The sequence below is a fragment of the Ochotona princeps genome, chromosome 18 (genome assembly GCF_030435755.1).
Source record: "Ochotona princeps isolate mOchPri1 chromosome 18, mOchPri1.hap1, whole genome shotgun sequence".
In the NCBI taxonomy this organism is placed as follows: Eukaryota; Metazoa; Chordata; class Mammalia; order Lagomorpha; family Ochotonidae; genus Ochotona; species Ochotona princeps.
In genome coordinates, this window is record NC_080849.1 from 7,742,247 (window position 1) to 7,759,981 (window position 17,735).

A 17,735-nucleotide genomic window follows, 5' to 3' on the forward strand; every position below is an offset into this window, starting at 1 on the left:
CACTGTGCCACCATTATGCCTTTTACTTGATTCCTGTCTAGAAATGGCTGAATTAAGAAATAGCCAGAGGGCATAGATGCATACTGGAAAAGCTTCCCTCTTTTTAGTAACTTGTGTGTGCTTTGAATTGACCATTTGTCTCTCCAACTATTCCCCAAACCTAGGGCATGTCCTTTCCACTTGTAAGTTCTCTTACTTAAGTTGAATTCCCTCCTTGTAACCTTAAGCCTGTAAGCACTTTATATTCTTTTTCCTTGTTGTTAAGAAAAAGAAAAGATAATCAGTTCATGCCAACTGCTTAGCTGTCTGCATTTAAATCCCGGGCAATGACCGAGTATCAGAATGCCCTTATGATATTTCGCACAAAAGGCTCAGTGTTCATGGCTTCACTCAGAGAACCCAAAATAGCAGTCAGTGAGCAGTGACATACTGACAGTTTTGTGGTACTAAAAGCACGAGTAGCTGCAACTCAGAGCGGAGTGCTGCATGGAAAGTTTGCTAAGAAGTCTCTCTTCTACAGCTGCTCCTGCGTCTCACCAAGTGTGAAAGTCAGACTCATCAGAAACCCTGTAACTCAAGGTGACACAGGTAAGACGGCGACAGTGTGGCATGTGCTGAATTATATAACACTGCTTTAATGAATAGACTGGGCCAAGCCCGACTTGAGAAACTTGTGAGTCTGAACTTCATTCCAAATATCTTGAACCCCAATGTGTTCTGTACTCTTCAGAGCAGGAATGTGTGGGGACTGTTCTCTGAAACATGGAGTGAGTTGCAAACACTGCCCAGATGCTCAGAGATTTAAATCTTCAGTTTTTTGGAGGACAGACAGCATTGTCTCTCAACAATTTTATTTTGAATTTACCATGTATTTACCTCTACATCAACAGCCGATGCAAATAATGAAAGAATCAAAAGTGTATTTAATCAGAAAATAAATACTTTTAAGTTCATAGGTAACACATTGTAGTAAATATTTATGCAGAATGGGACTTCCCACATATTTGAATAACAGTACTTTTTTGATAATCAAAGCTAGTATACACATACTCGGTTTCTTATTATTTACTATGACTACTGGCTGTCAGATTTCTATTATTAGTTAAAAGTTCTTCAAGCAAAAATTTTAAATGATTAAAAGTGTTGTAATAATTTTAACAAAAGTAAAATAATGGATATTATCATAATAAAAATGAATATGCTTCCAGACCTGTACTTATCTGCACATAACTAATTATTGTGTATTATGTACATTATACAAAATGAAAAGGTTAGCCCATTAAAAGGGAGGATATAAATGTATAATTAAGAAAATGAAAATGTGAAATATACTAAATACAGTTTCAATTCTCCTTGGAAGCCGTAAGTACATGGGATTTACTATTTCTTCTGGAATATTCCAAAGTAAGGTTGCCAAAAGATATTCTTAAATATAGAAGTAGAATATAGAAAAATAACACACACTGAAATACTAATAAAGGTGTTTCTCTATTGAATAAACACTTCAAAATTCAAAGCCAAGGATTACTCATTCTTTTAAGTAATGTTTTTTATGTACATGAGAAATCAGTTTATGTCTTTCTCCCACATGTGTTTGTTTTCAACATTGCGGAGGCTTTGTAAGATCTAGTGAATTGTATCAGATCATTCCATAAATTATATCTGTATTTTAGTGTCATTTTTAGTGGTCTCTACTTTATTTCTGGATCCAGTTACATATTATGCCAACACACTCGTCTCCTCAACTTCTCTTAAAACATTTGTTTCTCACTGCTATTTTGCTTAACTCTGTTTTGCACTTTGAAATTTTTTCAAGGTAGCTATCCATAGGACATGTTTGTACTTTATTCACAAATCAATTTGCTTAAATCATCATGAATTTATGACACTTTGAGATAATGTTTACAAATGTTTTTTTATGATTCTTAAGAAACCAGACTTTTTTTTTCATAAATTCCATACTTTGTTGTTATAAAAATTTGACTTCACCCTGGCTCCTTCTCACTCACTGAAGACATGAATTTTGTAACTATCATCTTATAAACAATAAACAATGAGGTACAGGGAATTGTTTAGCATATTATTGAGTAGTAATACAATGACTATATATACATATATATTCAAGATAGCATATATACAGTCATATATATATTCATATATATTACATTCATATGAGCATTTATATTCAGGGATATATATATAATTATAATATATAATTATATATAATATATTCATACTATATATTATAAAATATTATATCTATAATTCATACGTACATATGAATTTTACTCTGTTTAGGAGATGCTGATTTTCTGACATATCTTCTTTTCTTAGGATTAATTACTATCTATTTATGTAGTTCTAAAAACAGTGCTGGGTGAATATGAGAAAAATGAAACTTTTCTATTTTCTTGTCAAATGACTTTCTTTCATGTCCATAATTGTCCTGGTATCTGCATTTTCTCCTTTCATAGCAAAATGAGTACTTTGTAAGTAGAGAATCAAACCATAATCCCACTGAAATTCTTATCACCGTTGAAGATAACTCAATAATTTGAAAGATGGATTGCTTTTGTCATTGTTATCAGAAAGATAGTTGACACCAAACAAAACAGGTGGAAAACATTCGGCACAGTCTTTAAGGCGTTGACTCAGACACCTGTGTCCGTGTCAGAGTACATGTGCCAGCTCTGGCCGTGACTCCAGCTTCCTGCTCTCACCTGCCCTGGCAGGCAGTGCATGATGGCTGAAACAGGAGATGTCTGCAGGAGCTGGCAGGCAGCGGAAGACAGATTCTCACACATGGACCGGATCTTGGTAGTGGTCCTGGCTGTAAGGCCAGGTGGCCAAGTATCAGGAGGGGTAACTAGTATCAGCATCAAAATGTTGGTTTTTAGATGCCATTAAGTTCTTACACGTGGCTAATTCCCACAACCAAGTCATCTTTTCATGATAAGTTTACTGCAAGCCTAAATGCCAGATGCAGCAAGGTCCTAGGAGGGAGCACCTTTATTCCAGCAGGGCAAGGATGGAAGAGGAGTGGAGGGGGAGAGAACAAAAAGGAAAATATCTATTGCGATAGTGGCAGGATGGGGGGCTGCCAGGGCAGGCGAAGGGAGCAAGATGGAGAACAGGGAGAGCCAGAAAGAGGGGCTCTGTGGAGGCTCATTTGATACAAACCAGGTGAACTTGGAAGGTGTGAGGAGCATGGGGAATTAGTTGGGAGGGGCTGTGGCTGAGCCCCAAGAGATTGGTGATTGAGATTATAATGGGTGATTGCCACACGTGATTTGTAGTAGGCAGAGATTAGGGGGAGGGTCCTGGAGAGACTCGTGGATGGGATTCTCAGGTAAAATGCCATGAGGTTACATCTTGTTGGTGGCGTACCGGAACTGAGTGAATTTTGTGAGCCTTGAGAAGGGAAAGCAGAAAGTGGTGCCGGTTCAAAGGGATGTTTAAATCACTCCTCACATTAAGAACAACTGCCCTTCATGGACTCTGGGTCACTAAGATCCAAAGAGGGGAAAGAGGACTGGAAATAGATGTATTACTAGGGAATTTTAGGATGAAAGTGTCCGGTGACTTTTAGAATGGACTACTGACTTCAGAACTCTCAGAGTGGCCGTAAAGCTGAGAGCCCTACCCACTTTTGGCTGCTACCCATGGTTGAATGGGAACTAGAGGTTTGTAGAGTAATAATTGGAGGACAAGTGCACACTGACAAGGTGGAACACCTGTGGGTCAGAGAAAGCCCCCCCGAACTCTCCCCAATAGCTGGCTTCAGTGTTAAGGAATTGGGAAAAATGATGGGCTTTTAAAGAAAGGAGAGAGCATGACTGGAAAGTTGGTCAATATAAACCCATCAGAGAGGCACATTAAACCAAAATACCAAAAACTGTGACACATACTTACCTCCTTCTCCAAAAATGTGTTATCTATGCTTGGGAGTGAGGATGAAATACTGTGACTCGAGGATTCTCTGCTGGTCAGGGACACAGGAAAGTTCTTTGAGGATTCTTAAGAGCAGGCAGATGAATGGGAAGAAATAAAAATCCCTTCACTTAGCTTTGGGAAAAAAATGTGGATGTTCCTTTTGGACACTTTGTCCTTTCAAGTTCTTGTTGTGCAGGTACTGGTTGATACCTGGAGCTGGAATGTCCCTGGTTCTGTCTCTTCAGCAAACACTAGGAGCAGACAGAATGTACTGCAAAGTCAATTTCAATGAGCTCTCCAACAGATAAATCCAGAGGTTTTCCAACACGTGGACACCAGGGGACTCCAAACCTGGTGGATGAGGCAATCAGCTCTGCCCCCTTTGTCAACTGGGCCAAAAACCAAAAACAGCTCCTGGCTGTGCTTGTTAATGTCACTTCTGCACCAACGACTGTACTGAGCTGGGGCACCTGTGTGTAGGACGCCTGGAGCTGGAAATAGCTTCTTCCAGTGCCATTTTCTACCAAGAATCTTCACTTGTAACTTTTGGAGGGGTCTGAATTACCGTTTTTTGAAACTCTCAATTGATATTTCTGAAACAGTTTGATATCCAATTGGTCTGAATATTTCTTTCAATTGTCCCCACGTGTCTCAACCTGCAGGGCACAATGCTCAAACCCTGAGAGTAGACTGGGAATGCCAGGCTGCTAGCCCAAGAAACTCCCAGACACACATGCTTGGTGAAAGAGAAGGCCCAGTGCTCTTTATTTTACTCCATAGATAGATAGATAGATATAGATATAGATATAGATATAGATATAGATATAGATATAGATATAGATATAGATATAGATATCTTCTTCTCTAGTAGAGGAGGGGAGGGGAGGGGTTTCCTAGAACTAATCATGTATATTGAAACAGGGGAGGAACTAATTATCTATATTGAAACAGGGGAGGAACTAATTATCTATATTGGAACAGGGGAGGAACTAACTATTTGAACAGGAACAAGGGTGGAGGTTCTGTTCTGCTTGCTTTGCACGGGATGTTCAGGCAGCAATATCCTGCTTGTCGTGGCCCTGCTTGCCCAAGGTAGGTTTTGCAATGCAGCAGGTTGTCAGGCAGGCCAACAAGTCTAAGGCCCATAAGTCCGTAGATCCTAACACCCATGTTTTCTTACTCAGATCCTTCCTTTATAGGGACCACAATCAGTGTGGTGGGAGTTATGCACTCAACAGGGCTGATGCTCAGTGGGAGGAAAAGAACAACCATTTCTGTGTTCTGTAACTTTAGATGCTTCTTAGAACTTACTCAATCATTAGAGGTATTTTCATAAAACTCACATTAGATTAGTTATCATGATTAAAGTCATAGTGCAAAACAAGAGCTGGCAATGAAATGTGAGGTAAAACAATAGGTGCTAATGGTTTCTGAAAACGGTTCACCCAGAACAGTTGGTCTAGGAGTTTATTTTCTGTAGATAATATTTTATATCATTGATTTTCTTACATCTCTACAGAAGGGATCAAATAGAATCATTGAAATATAGAGTGCCTTTTTGAAATGAGTGTTGAGGTAATGTAGACTTCCAGGTGTAGTATAAAGCCAGCCAGAAACCATTAACACTTTCTCTGTCAGGTGTTACAAAAGCACATATGAAATTAAAAGGGGGGCTGCGGATAGGCACAGCACTGCCCCTTTTTAAAAGTATTTATTGTTAGCCCTTAACTTAGAAGAGAGCAAGGTGAACCGTCATGAACTACATCCCCTGTAATATTATTCTATACCTGGCCTCCTAAGCTATATCATATTTTTCAAGCATTTATTACCTAATATTCTAAAATAAGAAGCTAATGTGCATCTTTAAATTGGTGGAAGAAACATTTTATTTCTTCTTTCAGTGTCATTTTTGGAATAAATCCTTCAGTGTGTTTTGTAAGGTTAGAACTTCCTGATTATCACAAATTGAAATCTTATGATCTACCATTTTAGCCAAACCCATCCAATAGCTTTCTAAAGATGGAGACATTATATTAATTGCCATCTGTTTTTCTCCATGAGAGGGTAGGCTTAGTTGAGCTCATGGTTCAGCTTTCCATAAGCCTTCCAGAATGCATTATATTTTTATACGTTTTCACAGATGGAATAATTATCTTTATGTAACCAAGAAGAGGTCACAGAAAAGACAATTACTAATTAGACTCAGTCTCAAACTGTATAAGTGCATAGATGATAATATTTTTCATCCCTTAAGTCATAATTAGTCCTCTTTGAAAATGAAATTGTTCTGAGCCACACTGGGATCATTTTCAACTTCTATATGTCCAGGCACCTATCATGTATTGCTTCAAGCAGAACAGCATTTATTTGTCATAGTCGCTTAGTCATGTTTCGAAAAAAAAAAACCAAAAACGGCATTCAAGCATCAAAAACTATTTTTACAAAGTAACTTGTAAGACTCTATATATTTTTATAGAAATGAAATGACTGATATTTCAAAAGAGAAATATTGAAATGACTAAACATTAACCTTCATCTACTGACAGTTATTTCTCTCTGGTTGTAGTTAAAATATAGAGTACACACACACACACAAAAAAAACCTTAATAAATATGGAGCTGAACTGGTTACTTGTGTTTGAATGCTGACCGCAATCCATGTCTGTACCCTACGGAACAATGGCCAATCTGCATTTACTTGTTGCGCTCTTTATTTTGTGTGACATTGAGTCTGCTAATATAAATTGAAAATGTGTCATAGAAACAGAAAAGGAAAAAGAAAGGAAGAAAGAGGCAAGACTGAAGAAAATATTGGATTCTTGGAAATGTATCTGCAAAATTCATGAAATGGGTTCTCTATGTCAGAAAAAAATTTAACACAATACTTCCTTTATGTCAGGAAATATCCTGAGTGTAGCAACACTTTCCATTACAGATACAACACTGCAAGTGTCTGTGTAACACGCTATTATGGTTATTCTCAAGTCTCAAGTGAAAAACTTGGTGCAGTTGCCTGTTCAACCCACACAGCTAGTAGGTTTGGTCATTCATTTAATGTCCTTGCCCCTGCTCTGGTGCTTTGAATCCCTACAGGTGTGAAGGTGTGTTGGAAGAACACTTCTTATCAAGGTATTTAGGAATCAGTACAGAGCCAATTTCCTTATCTTCACTACAGTGTGAGACAGTTTTCATGGTTAAAGTAATTTCATGTTTTATCCTTTGTATATGTATGCAATAATTGGATAACTAGTAAAATCTACAGACACTTATGAAGTAATCTTTAATCCATTTGCTTTTCCTTAATTCAGTGATGTTTCTGCTTTCTAGAGCACTGCTCAGTTTTCTTCACACTCATTGATGTTTTCCTTAGATTAAAAAAATTGTCTTTTAATTTTTTTATTCATTTAGTCTTACAGGTTTTTATGTTTAACAGGAAGAGATGCAGACATTCAGGGAGAGAAAGAGGTGGAGATTTTGCATCTGCTGTTCTTTCCCCAAATGACCACAACCAAAAGAGGTCAAGCCACACCCAGAAGCCAGAAACTTTATCTGGGCCTCCAGGGGTGCAGGGCTCAAATACTTGGGTCATTAGCAGGAACATGGATTGGAAATGGTGCAGTTGCTATAGGAACGGGTGTGCGTGCATGATGCTGGTGTCACACAAGATGGTTTAACACTAGCCACAACACTAGGCTGTTTAATATATTTTAATTTCCTTACTTTTAGCTAGATCTCCCCCTCCAAAAATAGAACCCATGGGTGAGTATATAATGTTCATATAAATTTAAAGGTTTTCATTCTTATTTTTCAAGTATCATATGATGCTTATGCATCTTCCACAAATCAATATATTTGGAGCATGAAAAAAAGAAAATATACTTGACGAGTGTGCCTAAAGGGAGAACACTGTAACGGAGGACATCAGAAAGTGAGATTTCATCTTGGATCTATAACTTATCCCAGAACATTTTTTTTCCCACAACAGGTTCAATAAAGCAGTGTGTAACTCCACGTACGCTGTTTATTATTGCACAGCTTTACCACAACTGAGGTACAGAATTCAGGGCACCCCATTCAGATACGAAGTGGTCCTGGGTGCTGTTTATTTTAGAGGATCACATGAAACAATGAATGAGGTGCAATGTTAAACAAAGCACACCAAGCTCTAATGTAGGTGTCATTCTTCATTTTAAGATGTATTTATTTACTTATTCATTTATTTTCAAAGGGAGATGTAAAGAGAGAAGAAAACGCAGAGAGAGAAAGAGAGGATGCTCCATTCCCTGGTTCCCTCCCCTAATGGTTGTAATGGCCACAGGTGGACCAGCTTGAAGCCAGGAACTTCTTCCTGGTCTCCCATGTGGGTGCTCCTCTGCTGCTTTCTTAGTATAGGAGCTGGTTTGGGAGTGGAACAGCTGGGATTAGAACCTGCACCAATATGGGATGTTAGCACTGCAAGGCACAGGATTAGCCTGTTGTGCTACCACACCGTCTCCTAATGATGCCGTGCTGAGTCTACATCACTTAAGCTGTAGCCCAGGAATATGTAGTGTGTGATGGTAAACATTCAAAAAATGCTTAATGAGAGTTCAAAAATGGCACAGAGAAAGATCATTCTTATTCCAGTCCTGTCAAATGAAGATTTTTGGAGAAAGAGTTGGCACATAGTTTATTAAACTTTTTGGTCCAGAAATATTGCTTCATTCTCTGTAATATATGCAAGCTATTTCCACACACATTTCTTCTGTATTTCCTACTGCTGGATGTGACAAAACCACTCAAAGCATTTATATATCGTGTCACTCTATGAGACTGCTACATTTACCTCGGTTTTTAAGAGATCACAAACAGGATTAAGGTTCCATATTTATCTCATTCACATTTCCCTGCCCCAACATTCATCCTACACTAGACTGGCACCAAATTCATCATTTCTGTCTTACTCTTTTTTCTTTCTTTGACCATGAGTATCTTAATGAAAATGAGGAAAAAATTATCCATACATCTGATAATAGAAAATATCTTTATTTACATCTAGTTTCAAGAATTTTCTAGAAGTTACAAAGCAGCACATAGATCTTTATTCACTATACACAAGATAAACCATCAATGATAGATTTCACACTATTGCCTATCAATACATTTTTCTTCTGTTCAGTAAACCACAATGTATGGTAGATAGTTGAAATCCTAAAGGAGGTCTCATTTCTAGTTCCACTTATGTGAAAAAAAAGACATGAAAAATTTCCTCCTCTCCTGTGAAAACATATAAACCCCATATCATTTTATGCATTTTGTATTTTAAAATGCATTCTATCCCATGTTTAATGAATGCTTTTTGATTGGTACAGGCACTAGCAGTAAAAGAAAAATTATATTCAAACATGTTAGCATGACATGCTCTGTTAAGTGTTTTTATTCTACATATTGAAGTATAATGCAGGCTTTATTAATGCAAGCAACTAACTGAAAATAGAGCAGGGATTAGAAACATGGAGGGAAAAGTCAGTGCTGGTGTGTTGAGGGCCATTTCCAGACAACTAAGTGGTAGGATCTCCTTATTCTCTGCCACTCCCTCAGCATCTTTTCTAGTCTGGCAGTGCTGACAGCTGTCAGCAGGCTTCAGTCACAAGTAGACCCCTATCTGAAACGTTTTTCTCTTCCCCTGAAATGTGTGGCCATTATATAATATTTGATATAATATGATAAAGCATAGCCAAAATATTTCTCCATTATTTTTGTAGAATCCTTATAGTAGTAGTAGACTCAAATTACAGGACAATCTTCACTATAATTTAGGATTATTAAGTGATTATACTTTAAATTTTAAAGCCAATTATGACACACATACACAAATATAGATATAACAGAAAGTTTTTGAATGTTATGCTTTGACAAATTTCATTGTTTTAAAGGAAGACTACGTAACAGATCTTCTATCTTCAATATTTAAATTAAGCTTTACTTTCCACTAACATGGTAATCACTATAATAAATGTTAACAGTCATTTTTCTTCTTCTAGACTTGTTACAGACTCTATGTCAAGGCATCAAATATTACCTTATAATTTTGTAAAAGGAGTGATAGTATTTTAACTAATAAGCTATTTTTAAATTTTTATCCATATTAATTCAAATTATACTTGCTTTCTGATGAATTAACTTGAACATTTATTTAGCCATAGCACAGTAAAATGTAACTACCATAGTTGTAGGTGAAAAACATATGAAGTTAAACTATTTTACCAAGTTACTATCCAAAATGGTTATGCAGATTTTGACTTTAGTGTTATATATCATTTTTATTCTTTTGTAAACTCCATCAATAACCTGATTATTGTCCACCATGTTCACAGATATATCACTATTATTTTGTATTATTGTATCCATATGACTATGTATTTTAGATTTTATTTATTTATTTATTTATTTATTATTTGAGAGAGGGAGAATTCTCATATACATCATCAAACACCAGCAACCACGCAAGCAGAAAGTCAAAGCCAGGGGCCTGTAATTCCATCCAAATCTCTGCCCCCCACCCTCCACCAGGTGACTGGAAACCCAACATTGGAGACTTCATCTGCTGCCTTCTGGGGTATGCACTGATAGGAAGCTGGGACTGGGAGTGTAGCCAGGACTCCAGCCCGGCAGTACCGTGTTAGTCACAGGTGTCTGTGTATGTCCAAAGCACTAGGCCAAATGCATACCCAATGATGAGAGCTTGTATGCTCTATTCCCATGCTTTTTCTCATCCATTACCTGTATATTCTTATAATGAGTACATGATCAGGCTAATTTTCAATGTTTAACTTATGGTCTATCTATCATTTTTAGTGAAATCTTAGTTGATTTCTTTTTAATGCAGTGAATGATTCAGTACAGTTTTCAATGAGGTACTAATTTCACTTTTCTTCCTCACCTGTTCATTTTTTGTACATTTCCCGTTTCCACATTCCCTTTGCTCATTTTTGATAGTTTGTAGTGATTACTCTAGTAATTTAAACATGCATTTCTACACGTCACAATATCCTACTTAAATTACTATTGTATCAATTCAAGCACAATGTTTTCTAAATTCTCACATTGCATTACTAATATTATCAGCATCATGAATTTCGCTTTATTATATGTTACACATTCCATAGTGTATTGTTTTCATTGTGTAATGACTGAATTGTTGTTTAAATCAGCAGGTAAAAACACAGAAATCAACACAGATATTTAATATTTTACATCATTTCATTATCTGTGTGGGATAGCCTTGTACAGTTTTGATTTTGAATATTTTACCATTATTCCTTCACAGTTTTATCCATGCATGTATTCGATACAGAGAGGAAAGGAGCGACAGAGACAGGGAGAGTAGAGACAGAAGGAATGAAAGAACTCCACAAACTCCTACAACTGTTGAGTTGGGTCCAACGCTGAAACCCAGAGCTGAGAACTTAATCTGAATCTCCCACATGGATGCTGTGAATATGAATGCTTCAGTCTGCCAAGGTTCACCAAAGAAGGGAGTTGGCATGAGGAGCACAAGCTAGGTATTCCTTCTAGATACTCCAATGGGACAGAGATATACATGTCCTAAACAGTGTACAGTGTATATAGGATAAGAAAATATGAAATCATACCACATGGGCACAGAAGAAATCCAGAATATGGAAAACTGACTTGATTTGCCCAACACATAAATGTACGAACAGTGAAAAGACCAACAGAATACATGAGCTTAAAAAATATGTAAAAAAAAACTATGGTGTGGACACATTTCTGTCATGCTTCAGAGATATGTTAAGACATATCGGTCTTGTCATAGAGATGCTTAGAGAGCTTTAATGGGAAGACAGAATGAACATTTTGTGTAAGAGACTCATTCTTGGCTACAAGCTATTGAATTTACAGGAGAATATACAAACATGCATATATGATTTGTAATTATATGTGTGTGCAGAGTTGTTAAAGTTAAGTTACTTTTGAAAATCTATTTTAACGTAATATGTGGGTATGTCTACAGATGACACAAGATTAATATGAGATTAAACATGTTACTGGTAATGTCATATATTTATGCATTTATTCTATTATTTGCTGTATTTTACTGAATCAAAACATCATAAAGCTTACAATTTTTCTCAGTCATAGTGAGTATGCTTTCATATCTGTATTGGCAACAATATTTTAAATATATAAAATGCATCTTTCTCATAAAGAAAATTGAATTTCCTTAGAAGAAATTTCACCAGTCATTAAACATGTTTTTTAGCAGCTTCTGTACAACATATATTTGATTTTCAAATATTCAACAAAAGGATGAAATTCCATTTTTAATCTTCACAGTGGTTGATTTCTTTCATGACCATCATTCAGTAGTTGTAGAACCAAGAGCACAGCTCTTTGAAGGTAATCCTTGGGGACCACTGATTTCCTATGTTCTGAGTGAACAATGTGTTGTTAACAACCCTTTCTAACAAGAACCAAACCCAAAAAGTATCTCAGGGGCTGTTAAAAATGCAAGCAGATATTTAAAACCAATGGCATCTCTGTTGATTAGATGGGATTAAACTTCATTTTGGGCTTTAGAACGTTATTTTTCTCCATGAGTATCAAATAAGTAAACCCATTAGAGTATTAGGAAAGAGTTATACATAAGTGAGCAACAAAGTTATGAGAAATACCTATCATGAATGAGAGCATCCATAAGCTGCGTAACATCAGCTCCAGGAAAATGAATGTTTCCAACTTGTTCTAGTATTTAGTAGTAAAAGATATTTTGATGTCATTTTTGAATATTGTAAAAAATTCAGCTTTTTCTCTAGGCAGTATAATTTTGTGTTCATTGTCTAAAAATGGCCTTATGTCCTTACTAAGATGAAAAGCGTGCTTTTCCCATTTCTTTCACATCTTAAAGGGTATATACCTTGCACTGGCTTTCAAGTCAGAATATTTTATAGCATCAGTATAATAGTTTATTAAATCCCCAGTTTTAATATGAGTTGTCATTTTATTTAATTAACTTTATGAAATGTCACAATTTGGGAAAGTGAACTGAAAAGCTTATTGCTCTTGCGTGTGATTTTAATGTTCCCCTGACGTGACTGTTGCTTGATCGACATAGTTTGAGTTTTGCAGAACTGGAAAGGAACAAGTATCCAAGTTAAATGTCTAGCAAAAACACTGAGTCTCAATATCAGCTGCCAATCAAATGGATTGCTAGAGCAACTTTTCAACTTCCAGTCAGATTTACGACTACTGTTTACAACAAACAGTGCCTGAATGGAGATTTATTATTGTCTCTATCAATTTATTGCTGAGCTACAAAATATAATTAACAAGTTTAAATGTAAGAAATTAAATCCACGGGCCCTGTGTGGTAGCTTAGTGACTGAAGTCCTCACCTTGCATATGCCAGGATCCCATATGGGCACCCAATCTAATCCTGGCTGCTCCATTTCCCATTCTGCTTCCTGCTTGTGGCCTGGGAAAGCAGTGGAGGACGGCCCAAAGCCTTGGGACCCTGCACCCGTGTGGGAGACCTGGAACAAGCTCCTGGCTCCTGGTTTTGGATCAACTCAGCTCCAACCATTGCAGCCACCTGGGGAGTGAAACATCAAAAGGAAGATCTTCCTCTCTGTCTCTCCTCCTCTCTGTATATCTGCCTTTACAATAAAAATAAGTAAATCTTTGAAAAAAGTAATGCACATTTTACTCGTTTTTTTTTTACTCTATTCAAGAAGTTGCCCATTGTCTTTAGCACTTACGTGAGAAAACATTATTCTGAAGGTGTCAAATTTTGTTTTGTATCTTACGCTTTAGGAGTACAAAAGATACTTAACGAGTAAACAAATTATAAAGAAATACAAGATTGTTTTTGCAACACCCCTTTTCCTGTGAAGACTAGAATCAAGAGACACATCATAATGAGCTGTGGCTTGGTGATACATTTTGCCCTGGCGATTCCTCTCCTCTGGACTTACCTTACAGCACTGGAAAATCCTGAAACGGAGAAAGTGAATCATGCAATGGGATCCCCTTCACGAGTGAAACGTGGCTGGGTGTGGAACCAATTTTTTGTCCCAGAGGAAATGAACACTAGTCATCTTGTTGGCCAGGTATTTATCTCTAAGTGTGATTGCACAAAGAATTTTGAGCAACATTAAAGTATGAGTTAAGAACATTTTAGTATTTGATGACATCCGTTTTCTCAGAGAAGCTTCTAGAAAGTTTTGGAAACAATCTTTAGCAGTGATTTCAGATTTGCGAGTGTCTGCAGTAGTCACTGACATTTGCAGAAAAGAAAAAGCTATGGACTGCAATTTATTCTCCCCTGTGAAAATGCAGCCCTCACTTGCCAACCTCTGGAAATTTGATGATCTTATTCTGGGTAAAGGATTTAAAAAACTGCATTAACATAAATATTATTGACCCAGAGTATTCAGTTTGGGTTTCTGTTGTACTCATCCACTGTGGATTTACCTGATTGATTTTTAATGAGGCAGATTAATAAAATCATATGCTTTTACAATGAGGTGACTTTAGTAGCCCACACACTTCCTTTGATTCGTGTCATTGAACTACAAAGAATCGTTACTTTCACTCTCTTAGAAGGGCATATTTAAGTAAAATTACCTTAATGAAATAGAACACCTATTTATGTTTCGAGGGTTTATTGTTTGGTTTTTCTTAAACAGAGGTAATTACAAAAGTGTTCCTTAATCTTAATGCTCTTTCTCTAGATAAATGAACTGAAGTAAGTTTAACCACTAATTAACTGGCACTAAAATTTAATTGGGCCCAAAGGGTGAAGTACTCAAAATTCATTAACTCTCTTTTTCTCTTCTTTTCAGGAGGGCAGCAGCTCACTAACACGGTATCTGGTTGCCATAAAGGTTCCCCCTCCCATATTAGATAATATACATGAGTCCCTTCCTCCGAGGCCTGGAATAGGATCTTAGACAAATAGATTTCAGGATATCTGTGGGTGCCGAGGATATGTATTCCTGCTAATGTAATATTTACTTCTCAGTAAATTTATTCCTCAACAAACTTACTTTCTTCATCCCAAAGCTGGGTCAATCCTAAAACTATATTGAGATTACATTATTTAAAATATGCAACCTGAATTGTTTATTTAAAACATTGGCTGGAATTTTGGTTTTTACTAATGTATTACTTTTGTTAATTTAAATTACGTTTATATCCATTCTTATTTTGAAGGAAGAGTGAGAGAGAGACAGGGACCCATAGAGACAGAGATGTCACCCACTAGTTCTCTCTCTCCAGATGTCAACAGCAGATGGGGTTAGGTCCGGTTCAACTAACAGCTTGAAAAGCCTTTTGATTTTCTAAGTGAATGTCAGGGACCCAAGTACTAGAACCACTATTAACTCCGGGTCAGACTGAGCAGTGGCAGGACGATCAACAGGAAGCGGAGGAGCTGGTGCTCCCGGCAGGAATGTAGGCAAAGGAGGTGAATGAACATCCGAAGTAACACTGTATCGCTGCACTCAATATCAACGCTTTCAATGATTACCACCCCAGCCAACATTCCTTTTACATGTTAAGATTTAAGGCTGATCATGTTACAGGATCTACAACCAAAAAAAGTCAAGTAGATGTTATTTTTCTCTATCTTTTTTTGTTGTTGTTATGTGAGGACACAGGTATTCAACCTAAATAAAATGCTAAATGAACTGCATTATGTATTTTTCTTCTTTGTTACATGGAAACATTTATTAATCAGTAAAGAAATAATATTAAAATGTTTTTGAAAATACAAATTAATAATTTAAAATATAAACAAAAATCATTTGGGGAGTCATATTTTATTATCAACATCATATTTTGTGATTATTTACTTATTGGTTTATTTATCTGAAAGAAAGAGAAAGAATGACAGAGAGACAGATCTTCTATCTGTTGGTTTGTTCTGCAAATGACCACAATGGCTGGAGCTTAGCTGCTCTGAAGCCAGGAGCTTCTCCCAGGGCCAGAATTGTGCAGGGTCCCAAGGACTTGAAAACCTTTTGCAAATGTCGAAAATATTTTGTACATGTTATGGCAGTCAACAAATCCTTGGGGGTTGGTTGAATTATTATTTCCTCATTATGCTCCTTAATTTTCTTTCTGATATTTCCCTGGTACGCTCACATGTATAGCCAAGCGACAGGCTTTAGGTTTTAAATGTTTTTGTCATTATTGGCTTCTTTTTAAAGTCAAATATATTAAATTTGGAGAGTGTTGCTATAGAGTAAGAATTTATGTATGAAATAAAATTTAATCCATTTTATTGTGTGTGATTCCAGACCTTTGTATGTTATTACAGATCATTACTAGAGTCACCTATTTAAAATAATACATTTATATGGTTTCCTACATAGAAATTTGAGGTGCAATGCTTGATAAGAGACTTTTATTTTGAAGTCAATATTTCCTTTACTTATTATAATAATGAAATATGAAACAATTATAGACTTTGGTATTGATTGATACACATGAAGATAATATAATTATAACTGATTTGCTCCTGGGGTCCACGCTGTATGTAGTGGGTGTAGGTGCTGTCAGCAGTACTGGTATCCCATGTTGATGCCAGTTTCAGTTCTAAAACACTCGCCTTGCTATCTAACTCCCTGTTACTGTGACTGGGAAAACCGTCAAAGATGGCCCGACTGCTTGTACCCTGACTTCATGTGGGAGAGCTGGAATAAGATCCTGGCTTGTGGCTTTGGCCTGTCCCAGTCACAGCCTTTGTGGTCACTTGGGAAGTGAATCACCAGACGGAGGACTTCTGTTTCTCCCTCCTTCTCTGTAACTGGGATTTTCAAAGGAATATAATAAATCTTAAAAAGAAAAGCTTGATTTTTCCCATTTGAACACGTCTGAGAAATCAATTCTTTTTGTTTTTTATACTTGCAGCTAAGATCTGATTTAGATAATGGAAACAATTCTTTCCAATACAAACTCTTGGGAGCTGGAGCTGGGGATATCTTTACCATTGATGAAAAAACGGGTGATATCCATGCCATAAAGAAGCTCGACAGAGAGCAACAGTCCCTCTACATCCTGAGAGCCCAGGTAATCGACACCACCACTGGGAAGGCTGTGGAGCCTGAGTCTGAGTTTGTCATCAGAGTGTCGGATGTCAATGACAATAAGCCACAATTTCTGCAGGAACCTTATGAGGCCAGTGTTCCAGAGATGTCTCCAGAAGGTATTGCAAATACATTTTCATGAAAGATATATTACCAAAAAATAGACTTAAGATTTTGAGCATGTTTTAGAAGTGCATTGATTAAACTGTATACAAGTACTCCATTTTGCGATGACAGTTTAAGGAAATGAAAGTAACGTATTCAAATAGTAATAGTTATATATAGAGAAAGCAATAGTTACTTCTCTCTTTTTTTTCTTTTTTTTTTTTTTTTAGTTTCAAAATATTTTACTTGCCCCACTCTTTTGCTGGTTCATGTTCATTGCAGACAAGCTTTGAAGATTTGTTACTTGAAGAGAGCACAATTAATTGGTCCATAACCAGAACATGTTTAAGTTGCATAGGTGGTCCACAGCTTCACAGTCACAAATCCCACTTCCTTAAATAACATTATTCTATGTATTTTTTGAAGAATAAATGTAACCATAGTTCTCTAAAATATGACAACAACTGTCTTATCCACCTCTACCACCCTCCGTATCCTTTTCCTACAGAAAACCACAGGACAGTATCAATCTCTTTTGTGCCTGCCCAGGTGTTTTCATCATCACAAAAGACAGCACACCTCAAAGGATCATAGAAGATGCAT

The 17,735-nt window shown here is 36.7% G+C and overlaps 1 protein-coding gene across 1 annotated transcript in view; it reads left to right on the plus strand.

Annotated features, from left to right (window-relative positions):
* The first annotated feature begins 478 nt into the window (after positions 1-478).
* CDH19 (cadherin 19) overlaps positions 479-17,735 on the plus strand; it is a 54,009-nt gene continuing 36,752 nt past the window's right edge. The window contains exons 1-3 of the mRNA XM_004579441.2: positions 479-588; positions 13,750-14,045; positions 16,852-17,146. Of these exons, the coding sequence (XP_004579498.2) occupies positions 13,854-14,045; positions 16,852-17,146 (487 nt within the window). The 5' untranslated portion in view covers positions 479-588; positions 13,750-13,853. The remainder of the gene's footprint in view (positions 589-13,749; positions 14,046-16,851; positions 17,147-17,735) is intronic.